Source organism: Lepisosteus oculatus, chromosome 29 (genome assembly GCF_040954835.1).
Source record: "Lepisosteus oculatus isolate fLepOcu1 chromosome 29, fLepOcu1.hap2, whole genome shotgun sequence".
Taxonomy (NCBI): domain Eukaryota; kingdom Metazoa; phylum Chordata; class Actinopteri; order Semionotiformes; family Lepisosteidae; genus Lepisosteus; species Lepisosteus oculatus.
Window position 1 is genome coordinate 8,262,826 of NC_090724.1, and position 16,257 is coordinate 8,279,082.

The 16,257-nt window shown below is 57.1% G+C and overlaps 1 protein-coding gene across 4 annotated transcripts in view; it reads right to left on the bottom strand.

Moving 5' to 3' along the window:
• The window catches only part of ssbp4 (single stranded DNA binding protein 4), a 62,795-nt gene that overhangs the window by 11,979 nt on the left and 34,559 nt on the right, over positions 1-16,257 (bottom strand). For 2 of the 4 annotated variants that reach the window (XM_069186221.1, XM_069186220.1), the window contains exons 5-6: positions 6,355-6,444; positions 2,545-2,628 (exon numbers count right to left, since the gene is read on the bottom strand). In XM_069186221.1, the coding sequence (XP_069042322.1) occupies positions 2,545-2,628; positions 6,355-6,444 (174 nt within the window). The remainder of the gene's footprint in view (positions 1-2,544; positions 2,629-6,354; positions 6,445-16,257) is intronic. The other 2 variants (XM_069186223.1, XM_069186222.1) reach the window with 1 other exon arrangement.

Genomic DNA, 16,257 nt, shown 5'->3' on the forward strand with positions numbered 1-16,257 from the left:
CAGCAACAGGGATTCAACTCCACGCTGCAAGAAGCACCTACCGCCCCACCAGCACCCCAATCCGCAGGTGAGCTCACACACCTGGTCAGAGGTAACACTGGCAAATACATTCAGATACATGATGTTCACTTTGTGTTATTAATCAGACTACAGGTATCTTTATTCAAGTCGTTACCATACTAGGACTGTGGTTAAGATTGGTATGACTGGCAAGACTGATACAGCTGGCGTGCAAAATAGCATGTGGCCCCTCTGTACACATACATAATGTGTATGAAACCTGCACATAACCTGCAATAATGCGCATATTTTGGACACCTGGAAAGCTCAGAGGAAACATTCACAAAGGATCCCGTGAAATTTCTAAATCTGAGCCCCGATATTTTTTATGTTCTTACAGATTTATATTACAGACTGCTTTGCATCCATGTAAAAGTAGCTAAAACCTTGTGTATGCTAACAGTTCTTGAGCTGTACTCAATACACTTAATTAACATTTCAACATTGTTCACTAATTGTCATATGGCCTCACATTCATTCTCCTGCTTAGCATTGCCTATTTGAATGAAAGAATGAAGGTTCAGTGATCATCTTCGTTAACTAATTATCTGGGTGACAACTTATCAATACAGCAGTCTGAAAAGTCAGACCAGGTTCCTCAAAACCGTGGATTAAACAGGAACCAAAGTTTTTGAGGCCCTGTCCTATGGGGACAGGTATTCCAGTGACACTCTGGTGCAAAGCATACAGATAAACAGACCGTAACGACACCCTGGAAACAATGACAGCTCATGACACCAAACAAAACAGCCTCTGCCAACTGAAGTGCTGCTCTCCAGACTTCAAAACCAAGGCTGAGTGCAACTGATCTGGCTACACAAAGCCTACAGCGAATACCATGGTCTGAACTGTCACTGATCTTCAACTACTGCCCCCAAAACTGAAACAAAAAACTATTTTCAAAGGCTTAATCATTATTACTGTTTTTGCAGCTGTATGCTGGGCATGTGGCAGGAATTTGAACATTATAACGACGACATTCACTCCTGGGTCTGCAGAGCTGATAATCTCCAGTGAATGCAGACCTGGAAACACAGGTCATGTGGATCAAGTCATTCCACTCGATTCATTCAGGGTCCAGGGGGGACAGAAAACCAGAGGACAGGGCGCTCTGCTACAGAGTCTCTAGCCCTGGCCCTGCTGAGCCCCAGCTCCAGGTCTCCCCCCATCAAGGAACTTCTCACAGAAGGGGATACTAGCTCTGGGGAGCTGGGGGACGTTCCGATTGTTAAGCTAGATGACCTGGATGAGTTAAGACGGTCCACTTGTTCAACTGGTCACAGTGAAATTGCTCCAGGTCTTTAGAAACTGCTGGACTGGTACTGCCCCGGTGTCGAGCTCGGGACCCACCATGCCTGGAGCGATGGTGCCATGTTAAAGACTGGGCTAGTCTGGGGGCGGGGTCAGACCCCAGCTGGGTGACGCTGTGAGCCAGTCTGGGGGCGGGGTCAGATCCCATCTGGGCGGCGCCGTGAGCCAGTCTGGGGGCGGGGTCAGACCCCAGCTGGGCGGTGCCGTGAGCCAGTCTGGGGGCGGGGTCAGACCCCAGCTGGGCGGTGCCGTGAGCCAGTCTGGGGGCGGGGTCAGAGCCCAGCTGTGAAGGTCTTGCCAGGCCAGAGCAGTGTACACACCGTCCCTGAAGATGGTGTGAGCTGTGTTTTATGAAGCAGAGGTCTCACTCCAGTCAGGATAACAACAGTGTATTATAAGGATAGGTCTGCCCTTCTGCTGCTGATCCTATGGGGGCTTTAACTGCTTAATTGACCGTCAACTATCTAATTGACCTAGAGGTTAAAGTTCAAGAATCAGGGTTTGCAGCCAAACAAAGAGGCAAGGCTGTCTTACTCCATATATAAGCTGCAGGTCAAACAAAGGCCTTTTTTCATTAACCTTTTCACATTCACAAAGTTCAAAGGTCACAAAAATATAAACTTCAAAAATAAAATGCTCTCATTTAGTCAGTAAGAAAGCCATTATGGTAACAAGGAGACATTAGCAGAGAAACATGCAATTTATCATTGGAAGGTTTTAAGTTTTAAAGATTTAAAGTTTATTTTTATTGCTCTTGTAGTACACATACACATTATGAAACTAATTGCATCTAATTGCTAATTGCTGCACCTGAACTATAGTGATTTTTCAAGTTCAGGTTTCAAGTGTGTTGGGTTTCCCTGCAGCACTACCTGGCACAGCATCTGCAAAGATGGGCCATGTCGATGGCCAGCGATGGGGTCAATGTCAACTGCTCTCGCTCTCAACATGAATCCGTCAATTTCAAGACCTCTTCTGCCCCGAATGACCTCACGAATTCCTCACAAGTCCAGCCCCCTCTCTCCCCATCCCACCCCCCCTGACCTGCCGGGGCCGCCGGGGCAGAACGGCTGCACCGCACGCGAGGCACGCCGGCCTGCAAGGCGCTATATTAACGCAGGGAATGAAACGCCTAGGCCCTCTCCCTGTGCACGCAGTGCTCACTGGCCTTACCTGGCTGTGAGGTCCCATCATGGGGTTGCTGGGGTTGTGTGGGGGTGGCTGTGCGTGGGGTGACGGCTGGGAGCCGGGAGGTCCCTTTAAGAGAGAAGAGGGAGATGAGAGAGACAGTGGTGGCCTGAGCTGCCGAAGGAGAGGGGAGACCCCACTCCGACTGACCGGAATCTCATTTGGATCTGGATGCGTTTTGGATCCGTTCGGGTTACCGTGTGGACCACGGGTTTTTCTTAATGTGTGAAACGCCTTTTGCTCTTGAGCAAAATGCTGCTTCCAACGGTTCTGTCTGCCACCCGGAAGCGTGAAAGTCCCAAGCCTGCACATCTCATGGGAGAGAAAGCAAGAAAATTCCCAACCCCGCGGCTTATAAATGAAACGCAGGAATTTCATCCATGTGTCACTAGCAGACAGAAATAAAAATTTAAAAAAAGGGGAAGAAAAACAGGACCCGTTATCTCCTGCACGGTGCCAGAGATGAGGGTGGCCCAGGCTCACCTGAGACCCAAATGCACCGCCCTTCCTCCGCCCCCCCCAGTGCAGAGAGAGCGCCAGGCTGCAGCCGCCTGAGACGAGCCCCGTCGGTAACTCTGCATTTACTTAACAGCCTCTCCTCCATTCTGCGCCATCGGGACCGAACACAGAACACAGGACAGCAATCGGCCGTGGGGCTCCCCTCAGAGTGACGAGACCGGCGGCGATGTTGGATCAGTGCTTAACGAACCAATTAGTCAAATCGTTATCTATCCAGGTAAGGAGACAACGGCTTGGCACCGCTGCGCGGAAAACCCATCAGCGGCCCTGCCTGCAACGCTGAGTAGTGCCACGTAATATTCTGGAAGGGGCAGAGGGAAAGCTGGGATATTGGTGGGGTGGGGGGTGTGGGTGCAGACAGGGTTGGAGGCAAGGAATGACAGCGACCTGTAATACTGCAACAGGGCCACTAGAGGGCAGTGCAGCCCTACGAATTAAGAAGCGAGTTGGCGCACAAAGAACCGAAGAAAAACAGCAGGCGATGAATGCACTGGTGTGGATCACGGCACAACAGCTCACTTCTGCACGCGCTGTTCAAGCTATCATAGCCCCACACTGGCAAATATAACAGACTCGAGAAATTCTGCTGCTGGTGATTCTGCCATACACCGAAACCACAGGCAGAGAAAGCACGGTTACAGAATTTGTCTACACTCATGTTAATTGACACTGAAAAGTGCAGTAACTTTGTAGCATCTGTGTTTGCCCAGTTCTCCTGATCCCTCAAAACTGACTGATGGATCACGGGTGTCAGACTAATACCTGTGAATTCAACAGCCCCTGGACAGCATCTGTGCTGGAGAAATATCGCCCAGTGTCAGACACAAGTGGATTCTGTCCTTCCATTGCGAGATCAGACAACAAGACCGGTTTCAGAAGCCACAGAGATACAAGAGACATACTGGACACCAGGGAAGCTGGTCTCGCCGGCTGGCGATCTCTCACTATGGTTGCCACTACTGCATTAACATCAAGCTGCTGGTCTTCAAGGTCACTGAAAAGCCTGGACAGACTCAGCCCGCAGCAGGAAAGCACAAGAGAAAGGCAGGGCTGCGGGCCGGAGCCCAGTCCCTCACTGACTTTCGACCTGCGACCTCTACCTTGACCTCCAGTGTGGGTAACCCCCTCTCTCCAGCTCAGGTGCACACTTCCTCACCTGACTAGAGCCCCCAAAATGCAGCACCCACCACCGAGACCCCACAGACTCCCCGTCCTTGACCACCCAGGCTCCGGACTGAACAGAAAATCCCGGGCGAAGGGCAGAGAGCGAGAGGGCTCAGCGGGATGGCATGGTGCCCCCAGAAAACACTTCCTTGCCTCAGCTCTTCCTCTCCCTGCAGTGCCCCCTGGAGCTCTGGAGCAGGCTGCGCATCGGGGCAAGACTGACTCGGGGTATTCCCCATTTCTTCATCCTCCTCCTCCTCCTCCGTCTCTTCCCTGCCTCCCACAAACTCACCCAGCGCCTCCCTCGTGTGAGCTGACATTCCTTCACCACTGTACTCCCCCCTGAGAGGAAACTCCCCCCCCCTCCCCCAAGCTTAACCCCAGCAGGTGGGAGCTTTCAGGTGAGGCGGGGGGGGTGCCTGCCTCAGGTCCTCTCGGGTCCTGCCCTGCGTCACGCAGAGCCACTTTCTCAAACGCCCTTTGCCCTCGTCTGGCTCAGAACCAGGCCTTTTTAAAAAGCCAAGCGGCTTCTACGGCGCTGGCGCCTCACTGCATGCTCCAGGGTACCAGCCACGGGGAGTCTGGACAGCACAAGGTGACCCTTCCCTCCCCTGTCAAGAGATTGATTTATCGCTTTCTGCCAACACCCCAGTCTCTGCTAGGAGGGGGGGTTCAGTGATGCTACATCAGCTCAGCCAGGGTCAGCAAACGCCAACAAAAAACCCACAGGCCCCAAGACGAACAGGGCTGGAGCACCTCCGACTGCCTCACAGGACTGGTGCACCGCTGGCACCTTCTGCCCACACCCCTGCCCTCCTGCCTGGGCCTGCAGGTCTCCTGCCTGCACAGGGGTGGCACCACTCGGGAAAGACGGGTAGGTTTTGATTAGCTCAGTATTAACCCAGGAACGGCCGCTGGAGGGTCATGAGATCTACACGATGACATTCTGAATTTCAACCCCCCCCAAGCCTGGGGACCCCCAGGACCAGAGATGGCCATCCCTGGCTAACAGGGCCCAATCGCAAACCCCCGTCGTGGCCAGGAGCTGGGGATGCTGCCTGGGCCAATGTAGTGACCCTTGACCTCACCTGCTGATTGGACAGGGGTGTGTATTCAGGAGGGGGGCTGGAGAAAGGGGGTTAGCGCAGGAGGAGAAGTGTGGGCTGACAGAACCAGCGCACCAATCTCCAATCACACCCAGCCCAAAATCAGGAGGGTCACCTGCTGAACAGAACAGCTCAATTTAAGTGGGGGGGGAGAGCCGGACCGCCAGAGCACGGACGTGCCCGGCTCGGGTGGTGCCACAGACCGCTGCAGCTGGGGACAAGTGCGGCAGCCTCGCTCAGGAACACAGGCGCTATTTATGGAAGGCAATCTCGCTCACACAACCACACACACACGCACACACACACACAGCCTCCGATCGCTGCTCGCTCTCAGCTGCTAATCATAAATCATTAACATTCATGCAGGCCCGTGGACAGAGCCAGCCTGCAGCTCCGGGGATGACACGCAGGGGTTATTATCCTGGTAGTGATGACGAGGATAACAACAAAAAAAACGAAAAGAGGAAGAAGAAAAAAACCCGAACAATACGACTGGTCACCAAGAGACGCCAAGATCTTCTGCCCCAAAAATATCCGGGAATGAAGGGTTGTGTGCCACGCTCCCCTGCTGTCGAGAGAGGTCTGTCCCAGGTCCTTTGCCCCTCTCAGGCTGGACTGCTCCTCACTGCCCCCTGGACCTCCACTCGCATTCCCACAGTTCGGCACTAGGGGGCGCCACAGCCCCCTCATCAGTCCCAGCACACTCTCACCACCCTCCTTGCACCGCCTGTCCGGGAACGTTTTGCCTTCTGCTGCCGGTGCTGCTCCAGCAGCCCGAGGCTGGGATCGTGGGAGTTGGGATATTTTGATGTAGTCAGCTGCTCGGCGGGCGCCCCCTAGTGTCCGCGCCAAGCCGCGCCAGGGTGACGCATCACAGCGAGGCTCATGTGCCAACTCCCCCCACCCCTGTACCCAGAGCAGGCCTGGCGCGTCTACAGGAAGACACAGAGGCTGCAGAGAGAGAGAGACAGGAAGGGAGACGAAGATGGGAGGGGGGGGGCCTTACTTGAAAGAAGCTGGGGGGCATGGGTCCGCCGGGCATGCCGTCGCTGGGGGGCATGTTGCCCATTACTGGACTGGGGGCAGCTGCGGCACTCTGAAAGACAGACACAAACGCCAGTTAATGAAAACGCCCTGCTGGCCGAGTTCAGGCTCAAGAGGTTCAGGGGCTCTGGTCTCCTGAAAGCGTCCTGCAGCATCCGGAGCTGGGATGATGGCCTGCAGCATCACGATGAACCCACACCGCAGTTTGGGGCAACACCTGGCAGGCCGACGGGCTTTGGGCTGGCTCAGGGGAAAGGTCAGGGTGGGTGGGGACTGCTCTCCAATAGACACACATCACTGAAGCTCTGCCAGCTGCACACCCAGGGCACCACAGCTGTCGGACACACCACCCCTGCCACTCTCTGCCCAGCGGTGCCTTCCGCCGAATGAACCGCCAGACCCAGGCGGTGCCGGGCAGGCGGATGAAGAGTCCCGAAGCACACTAAAACAGGGGTCCCAAGGGGAGCACTCATCAGGCACACAAGAGGACGACACCCCCAAAACACTGCCGCACCCCGCTGCGAGCAAAGCCTCGCTTCCAGCAAAATCCCGAGCCATCGGCCCCGGGACACGTTCAGGCTTCTCCAACGCCGACGCGCCTGTGCTGTCTTGAGAGGACACGTCGTGAAAGGCGCTATATAACAATTATCGCTCCCGCGGGTCTTGAAACCTGTTCTCTGGTCTGAACCACAGGCTCAGGCATGTGGCAAGGGTGTGACCCACCCCTCTGGGGAATTATGCCCCCAAGTCAGAAGCCCCCTTTAATCTCTAAGCCGCAGGAGCAGGGTGACGGTGTGAGAGTCCGGCAGCAGGCTGTGTTGGGGGACCAGGAAGCTGACCCCTGAGGTCTCCCTCTGTTGGGGGTCTCTCTGCTTGGTGTTGTTCCGTCATGCCGGTAACCAGGGCAGCAACCCAACAAACTGGACCCTCAGCCGAGCAGCGCAAAGACCACGCCACTAGATCCACAGCTGCCAAGAGCCCAGTGCGCCCAGGACCTGCCCGTCTTCACTGGGCGTCAGCCCGAAAGAGAAGGCAACACAACCCTCCCCCCCTCTCCCGTAACACAATCCCAAATCATCACCACAATGCAAGCAGCGCAGCCGACCTCTGACCCCAGCCGGGCTCAGACAAAGTCCGACCCCGGTGACCCCCGTCGGTCTCTGGGGGTCAGGGGCCGAGGCTGGGGAGGCGTGGCTAAGCTACTCCTTCTGTGTGGCCCCCCCAGAGCACGCACCACTGTCACTCGATACTGGGCAGGACCTCCTTCTCACACCCCTTTCTTACTTTTACTACTCGGTACCCCCCTGGAAGCCAACTCCACACGGGGTGAAAGCAGACGCAGAACAAATAGATCAACCACTTTTACATTTCTAAGAAGACACCACCTGGCTTATAGGAACTAATGTGCCCCGTTCTCCATCTTCCTGTATTTGTGAAGACATCTTCTCACTCTCCTGGAGAGTGTGAGCGCAGTGTTACCTGCACACACACAGACACACCGCAGATGACAGTTTGGCTCTCATTCAGCTCCTAGTTGCTAACATCTGAGAGAACAACAGGCCTGCGGGCAGTTCACAGGCCTCGAGCCCAGGGCTGACAGGGGAGAGGGAGACAAAGAGCCCCACTGCAGAGTTAGCTAAACCTCCCTTGCTCGCTCGCTCGCATGCCGCAGGTTAACGGCCTTCACCAGCTCCCAGCAGTCTTGCTTGGCGTCTGCAGAGTAACACGAAAGAAGCCCTGTTTTACAGCATGATGAGGAGCAAAAACACTCTTCCAGATCTCGGAGCAAAAGGTTTGCAGCAGACGAAACGCTTCTCCTACAGCAGCTGCTCCTGGAGGGCCAGTGTATCTCAAGGGTTTTATTCCCACTCAGGTTCAATGACCTAAAGCAGCTGGTTATTGACCAGCTTAATTGGGCCAACTGAACAGCTCCTCCCAGGTCTTCAGGTGCTGCTGCTTTAAAGAGGCCTGGGGGGCACAACAGCCTTCCAGGGCCAGGACTGGACACCCTGACCCCTCCAGGACCAGGACTGGACACCCTGTAGACACCCTGACTCCTCCAGGACCAGGACTGGACACGCTGCGGACACACTGTCCCCTCCAGGACCAGGACTGTACACCCTGTGGACACACTGACCCCTCCAGGGCCAGGACTGGACACCCTGACCCCTCCAGGACCAGGACTGGACACCCTGTAGACACCCTGACTCCTCCAGGACCAGGACTGGACACACTGCGGACACACTGTCCCCTCCAGGACCAGGACTGGACACCCGGCAGACACACTGACCCCTCCAGGGCCAGGACTGGACACCCGGCGAACACACTGACCCCTTCAGGGCCAGGACTGGACACCCTGCAGACACACTGACCCCTCCAGGGCCAGGACTGGACAACCCTGCCCTACAATCTTAAGCTCTGCATAACCTCTTCTCTTGTTGCATCTGATCTCTTAATGACCTAGGTGAACAATCATCTTAATCAGACCCCTGCAGGACTGTAAAGCCCCAGTGTATTAGGCCACATCTGTAACCAGAACCGAAATCGCACAACCAGCATCTCCCAGGATCCCAGGCAGTCATCCCAAAACCCCTCCCAGATTATTCTCACTCAGCTACATTAATTGAAAGCACCCATGCCCTAGGTATTTAGGAGTATCAGTGCACTAATTGCTCATCACCTCAGCCCACAGGTCATTACTTGATTACCTGGCAGCAGCTGGCAAACAGAGAGCTACAGAGCCCTTTATACACACACACCCAAGCCTGTCTGAGTTCTTCGAAAATCTGAACTGATAACCTTTGAAACTGTCTTGTCTAAAACCCAGTAAAGTTCCATTTGGAAAGTGTGCCTGGGGAAATGACAACAGCCCCCGCACGGTGCCACAGCCTGTTTCTGCCAGCAGGTGGCAGTGTGGGGCTGCTCCGGCACGTGACAGCGCCGCTCGGACACTGGCCTGCGGTCATCTAGAGATGGACCAGCAGCCCGGCAAGCGCCCGCGGCACACGGCTCTTTTCAACCGCCTGGGAGAAACTGCCCGATGGGCAAGACAGCAAGTTGGGCCTGGTCACAAGCCCCCCTGCCCCCCCCGACTCGCACGCAGAGGCAAACTGTCTCAACGTCGCGACAGGCAGCTAAAGATAACCGCAACAGCATCGCGAACAATACGGGCAGCAGCAGCTGTTCGGGAGGGCTCTGCAGGAAGCTGGACGGGCCGGACCAGCGCGGTGCACAGCGGGGTCCTCCTCCAGCGAAGACCCCTCGTCTCCGCCGCGCTCTTCAGCGGGCATCTGTCTGATCGGCGACACGGTTGTTCTTTCAGGGGTTTTTTTTTTCCCCTTCTTTCTGCCAAATCCACCCCCCCCCTGGCCTGGCCCCCTGCACAAACAGAGCTCTGGCTACTGCTCTATTGTATTGAGGTTATCAAGTGATTAAAAATTGAGAAGTTTTGCCGGAGCCTGGGGGAGACAGCCGGCTGGGATGAAGCAGGGGGGGGGGTTTGGTTCGGCCGCGGCGCGCGGGCAGGTAAGCAGGCCCCCCATTCTCGCCGTTGCCACAGCAACCCCGGCCTCGGCTCCCTCTCCGGCGCCCATTAACAGCCCCCAGGCCCGTCAATCACGCTGCAGCTCTCGGAGAAAAGCCGCGCAGGCCGGGTCTTAAAGGAGCCCGCGGCTTTCCGCCATCCTGCCTCTCTTTCCAAACGCTGGCCTTGCTTCTCGCTCCCCCCCAACTACAACAGCGCAGCCCCTCTCAAGGCGACGCTGTGTTTATACAGGCTGCACCTCTGCGCTGGGCGAGCTGCGAGCAGGACGGCCAGCTGCTTCCTTAATTAGCAGATCGATCTGCGCGCGGGTGCGGCGGGGGGTTATTAATCTGGTGGGGGGGGGACGCCACAGCCCACGAGTCGCCGACGTAGGGGGGGGTCATCGAGCGCCTCCCAGACCAAAATGTCTCGTCTGCAGCCCTTCCTCCGCTCAGCCCCGGGAGAGCGACCCGAGCCCGCCCAGCACGCCGGACCCTCGCATCTGGGGGCCCGAGAGCCGAGGGTCAAGGACCGGCCAGCTGGGTCAAGGACCGGGCCGCAGGTCTCGCGAAGCCGGCTCCTTACGATCCCTCCCGTGACACTGTCGGAGGAATCCGATTGGTCCCACGCCTGGCGACCGGGTCAAGCGGGCCGGGGCTGTCGTTTCCTTCGGAACCGGCCCGGTGTTTGAAGACACTTGCCGTGGGGGGGCGGGGGGGCTCTGCTCGGAGGAGCCAGCGGCCTCCGGGTGGTCAAGTCTACACCACACTCACCACACGCCTCTTCGCCTTTGTGCTCGGCCCTGTGTCCCTCGCATGTCCAAGGCTGTGGACAGCACAGACAACGCAGGCCAACAGGACTCTGCCCTCCACGGGCCGCAGCAGTGTGGCTGGCCAGGCCCGTAAGGGCTCCAGCCCATCTCCTAGGCCTGGGGCTGCAATCCTGCCACCCCGGCCCCAGTAACCTGGCACTCCACAGACAGGGCGGCGCCACCACCCTCAGCCCTGCTAGGTCTCCGGACCCTTGTGATCAACAGACCGGCGTGTTGTGGGAACCAGGCCCCCAAGCCTGGGGGAACCCCCAGGTCTCAGCACCTGCTTTTCCTTCAGCAAGGTAAATTAATTAACGAGTAAAGCAATCTGGCAGGGGAACGCCTCCCCTTCCCCCTCCCACAGCAGGGCCGAGGGACCGGGCATGGTGCCCACTACGAGCCCCGGGAGCTGGGAAGGCACAAGAGGAGGGCGAGAGAACATGGCCGGAGGAGGTCCTCTCCCTGGATGCCCCACAGAGACGCCCCACTAGCCCAGAAGGCTGGGATCCCTTGGGAGCCCAAGCACTGGCTCGATCCCTTGACAACGCTGCGGACTGCCCCAGCGACGCCTGCTTTCCACGAGCCACACTTCCCAGGTGGCGCCCTCCTCAGGCGGGGAGGGTTAAAGATCAGGAAACGCTTGCTGGTGCCCGATCACGCACAGCCCCCTGGGAGTCCTGAGGCTCGAGTCTCACGGTTGGTTCCAAATCAAGTCTGCTGGGCTCCTTCCGAGGATCATGATACGTGAACCCACTGTCCTCGTCGACTTCTCAAAGACTGAAAACATTTTGCTTGTGTTGCTTTATGCTGTCAAGAGTGGGACAGTCCTTGGAGCCCAGTATCGTCTGCAGCAACAGCTGACCGTGTGGACAACGTGTCCAGGCCCTCTGGTCTGGCCTGCCATAGCTTTTTTGTTTGAAATACAGGGACCAAAACTCTGTTTAATGTTCTAAACGGTCTCACGTCAGGCTCCTGTCCCCCTGCCCCCCCTCCCCCAGCTGTCAGCTGTGTTGACCAGGCCAGTGTCGTTAATGACTACTAACAAGGATCCATAGCCTGTGGCTTTGTCCCCCCACTTAGCAAGATGTTGTCCCCCCCCCCGCCATGAAATTCTCCCTCTACTTGCTAATTACTGTAAGAGCGACACACCCCCTCAGCTTGAGCCCAGGCTCGTTAGTGCTGTTTAACCACTCGAGAGGAGAGAGGTTCGTACAAAAGTCGGTCACCTCCCAATCGAAAAGCACAACTGTCAGGAGCACGGGCACTGCGGCCATAGCCGCGCGGCTAACTGGAGGTAATTAATGCCATTAATTAGCAAAAAGAGAGGGGGGGAACGGAGTCAGGAAGAGAAAAATGACCGTGGAGCTGTATAGAATCGGGTTCAGGCGAAAGGAGAGTGAAGGCAGGGGGCGGGACCCCCGGAGGAGGCGGGTCCTATGGGAGGGTGGGATCCCGGAGGAGGCGGGTCCTACGGGAGGGCGGGACCCAGTAAGGAGGCGGGTCCTACAGGAGGGCAGGACCCAGTAAGGAGGCGGGTCCTACAGGAGGGCGGGACTTTGTGCCTCTCTGTGGAAGAATGGGTAGGGGGATTGGCGGCTCTCGAAATCATACTGTCCCAGCTGGTAAGGGACACAGGGTATGTATAGAGCTACTAGAAGGAGGCACGTTGATGAATGGGTCATTTCCCATCATAGCCCATTTACACTCATCAGGTACTGGGATCCGGAACAAGCTGCCCAGCCATGCAGCTGAAGCTGATGCCCTGACTGTAGCGCACTTACCACAATCTTTTAAATCAGATAACTCAAGAGACAAGGTCAGTCAAGAGGAGCTTCTCACAACCTGACAACCTGGCCAAGATGCTCCCAAAACCGTCCTGCAGGAAAGGACAGGCGGGGCTGAACAACACCACAGGACAAGGGCCAGGCAGACCAGGCCTCGGAGACCATGGCGGACAGCGTTCCAGTCAGCACCGCCCGCTCTTGCAGTCCCGAGGGGCAGAGCGAGCGCGTACCCCCGAAAGAGAGCATGCCAAAGAAGCAGCACCGCGGAGAGGAGTCCTGCGTACAAACGCTGCTCACCCCGGATTTCGACAGCTCGCCCCCCGACCCTGCCAATTTCGGCTTGCGCTGGGCCTCGCTCTGCGGCGCCACGCCCTGAAGTCCGCGGCTCAGGAGACGAGCCCAGTAATATCACACAACACACCCTGCCGCTCCCAGCTGGCAGCCCCACTGGAGCCCAGCAGGAGGGAGCCTGGTCAGTACCTGGAGGGGAGACTCCTGGGAAAGCTGAGGCTGCTGCTGGAAGAGGTGTTAGTGGGACCAGTAGGGGGCGCTCTCACCCTGCGGTCTGTGTGGGTCATAATGCCCCCAGTATAGTGGTGGGGACACTATGCTGTAGCAGGCGCCATCTCTCGGATGAGACGTTAAACCGAGGTCCTGACTCCCAGTTGTCATTAAAGACCCCAGGGCATTTCCCGATAAGAGTAGGGAGTTATCCCGGTGTTCAGGCCAAATTTCCCCCCTCGGTCTTTACTATGGCCTCCAAAGTGTCCCCATGTAGGAGTGGCTTGCACTTGCCCTGTGACTGACTGGCGTCCTGTCCAGGGTGTGCCCTGCCTTGTGCTTGTTGCTTGCCGGGTAGGCTCTGGCTTCACCGAGACACTGCATGGTATAAAGTGGTTTGGCAAATGACACGTGGTACACATCCGCGCATGCCTGCCGGGGGGAGGGGGGTGTCATTAAAAATTTAAAGGGTTTCCGCCAGGATCGTTACCAATATCTTTCTCCCTGCCTCTCTCTCTCTCTCTCTCTGAGCACCCTAAAACAAGCCTTCTGTTTTAGAAGAGGGAGAGCAGGGGAAGGTGTGTATTTGTGGGGGAGAGCCTCAAACAGGAGGAAGAGTTGTGGATATGTCAAGGCGAAAACGGAACAATATAAAAATATTACTAGCAGCGAGCAATTTAATAATGAGCTTCATAATAAAGCTCTCCAGAACGAACAGGAGGAGGCAGGACTGTAGGAGAACAAGAGGGGAGGAGGGGGTGAGACGCACTTCTCCCTAACGTCCGCCCATGTCCTGCAGCTCATGCTGTAATGAAGAGCGATTGAAAGGAATCGCTGGCACTTCTGCGGTGCTTTTCATCTCAGGGGACCCCCAGGGACTTCACAGATAGGGGGCAAATCGGGTCCCGACCAAAGAGCAGCCCCACCTACTGTACGTGACACACAACAGCCCCCCAGTACAGCAGATCAGCGAGAAACTGCTTCCAAAACTGAACGAAGGCCGAGCAGTATGAGCCCGGAGGGGAATTCAGCCAGCACCCTGAGGTTAACACCTCCCTTCTTTTACAAAGGGCCCAACGGGAGCGGTGGCTCTGTGGCTCTGGACCTGTGCCTGTGGCTGGAGGGTTGCTGGTTCAAATCCCACAGCTGGCAGAGGAATCCTTCTCCGTTGGTTCCCTGAGCAAGGCCCTTAACCCCAACTGTTCCAGGGGCGCCGTACAATGGCTGACCCTGCGCTCTGACCCCCAGCTTCTCTCCCTGTCTGTGTGTCTCATGGAGAGCAAGCTGGGGTCTGCGAAAAGACGAATTCTTATGCAAGAAATTGTATGGGGGCCAATAAAGTGATCTTCATGACCAAGTAACCAGGACCTCAGTTTAATGTCCCCCTACATCTCCAGTGTCCCCAGTCACCATGCTGCCACAATGGCTTAGAAGGAACAGCGCCACCTACTGTCCACCAACACCCCTTACAGCAGCAATTTTGGTTTCATCTCCATACCGACTGGGCCCCTGCTCAGCTCCCGAGACCCGACAGGATCCGATCAGGATCGGGCACAGAGCGGCGCTGCAGTGCCAAAGCCCACGGGTGCCAAGCTTCAGCGCCTTCTGGCACGGCTCGTCGCCTCCTCTGATCAAGAGCACAAAGACCCGTGGGTGCCCAGCCTGTCAGCGGCAGAGCCCGAGGGGGGAGCCCGGGCCGGCACTGCCCATCAAGATGCCCTCCTGTGTTCATGCACGCACAAACCCAGGGCTGGCGGGGGGGGCAGAGGGAGGGCACAGGCAGGATCAGAGCTGGCTGGCTGGACAGGCACACGCTGCACCCCCACAAGGAAGATCTGGGGCTGCAGGGGAGCCCACCGGGAGGGAGGGAGGGACTCTCCCAGAGAGTAGCAAGTCTCCCATCTCCCTCGCCCACTCGCTGACGCCCCGGTGGACGGCACCAGGAACAGGGTGGCCAGTAGGGAACAGGGTGGCCAGTAGGACCTGGGGCAGCAGCACACGGTGAACCCCCTTCCCAGTGGGGGGGCTGACAGCGACAGCATTCCCAGAGACAATGAGGGGTCTGTGGAGCCGCCAGGGCCTGGGGCACTGCAGGGGTGGGGGGAGGAGAAAACGGGGAATGAGGAAGCGAAACGAAGGCAAGGGATTTATATGCAATGCGAGTGCATTGGCCAACACTGCACACACAGTTACTTATCTGGCAATGCCAGCTTGTTGCTTTGTCCTGGAGTACCTGTGTTAGCAACGCTGGAAAATTCCTCTTTCACTCTCAATTTGATCGGGAAAAAGATTGGGAGGGGGGTCGCTGGCTCGGATGGGGTGGGGGGGGAACCGAGGAAGAGAAAGCAGCTAAAGCAAATAAAAGATGGAATAGGAAAAAACAAAGAACAGACAGGTGAGAGACTGGGACAGAGGAGGGAAGAGAGAGAGACCGACACACGCGGACATCACACACGCATTGCCATGACAACACTAACCACCCCCCGCCACGCCACGCACCGGCGCAGCCAGCGCGGGCTTGAGGGGAAGAGGAACGGAAGAGGGGGACACTCATTACACTACTGCCCACCCGCACTGCCACAGGCACGCCAACAGGAGGCGCTCTTTGCAGCGGCCGAACCTGAAGGCAGACCAATCCAGGGGGGAGACCCCATTCAAAAAGGGCGACCCTAACCAATCCCCAGATCTAGGCCAATGTGGCGCACAGGGTTTAGATCTGGGGACCTGGTGAGCTGGTGGACTGGACTGGTGAGCCCATGGCTGTCCGCTCCCAGAACAACAGACCTGGAGCCCCAGTCCGCAGGTCTGAGCGGCAGGGATAGGGAGGGGGCGCGGGAATTATTTTCCCCAGTGGGCATCACGGAAGTCGCCCCCTCTCTCTTCCCAACACCAGGAGCGTTCTAGCAGAACCCCGGATTTCCGCAACAAGAGAGCGAGAGAGTAGGAAGGGGAGAGGTGGAGGGGCCCCTCCGTCCTGCCCAGCTTCCCAGACGGAAATGTACCCCCGTTTCGGGCCTAACAGCAGGGCCGGCAATCAGATGGGGGGCCGCAGAGGGGCTGGTGAGACGGGCTGTGTGCCCGTGGACCTGTCCGGGTTCCCACTGGCTCCTCTCGAACCCCACGCGCAAGCGTTCATACGGCCTTCCTGCCGCAGGGACCACCCCCCAACCCCCTCCGCTCCCCGACTTTCCCCGTCCCGGACAAGCTGTTTTTTGTTAGACTGCAGTCAACCCCCACCTCCACCCC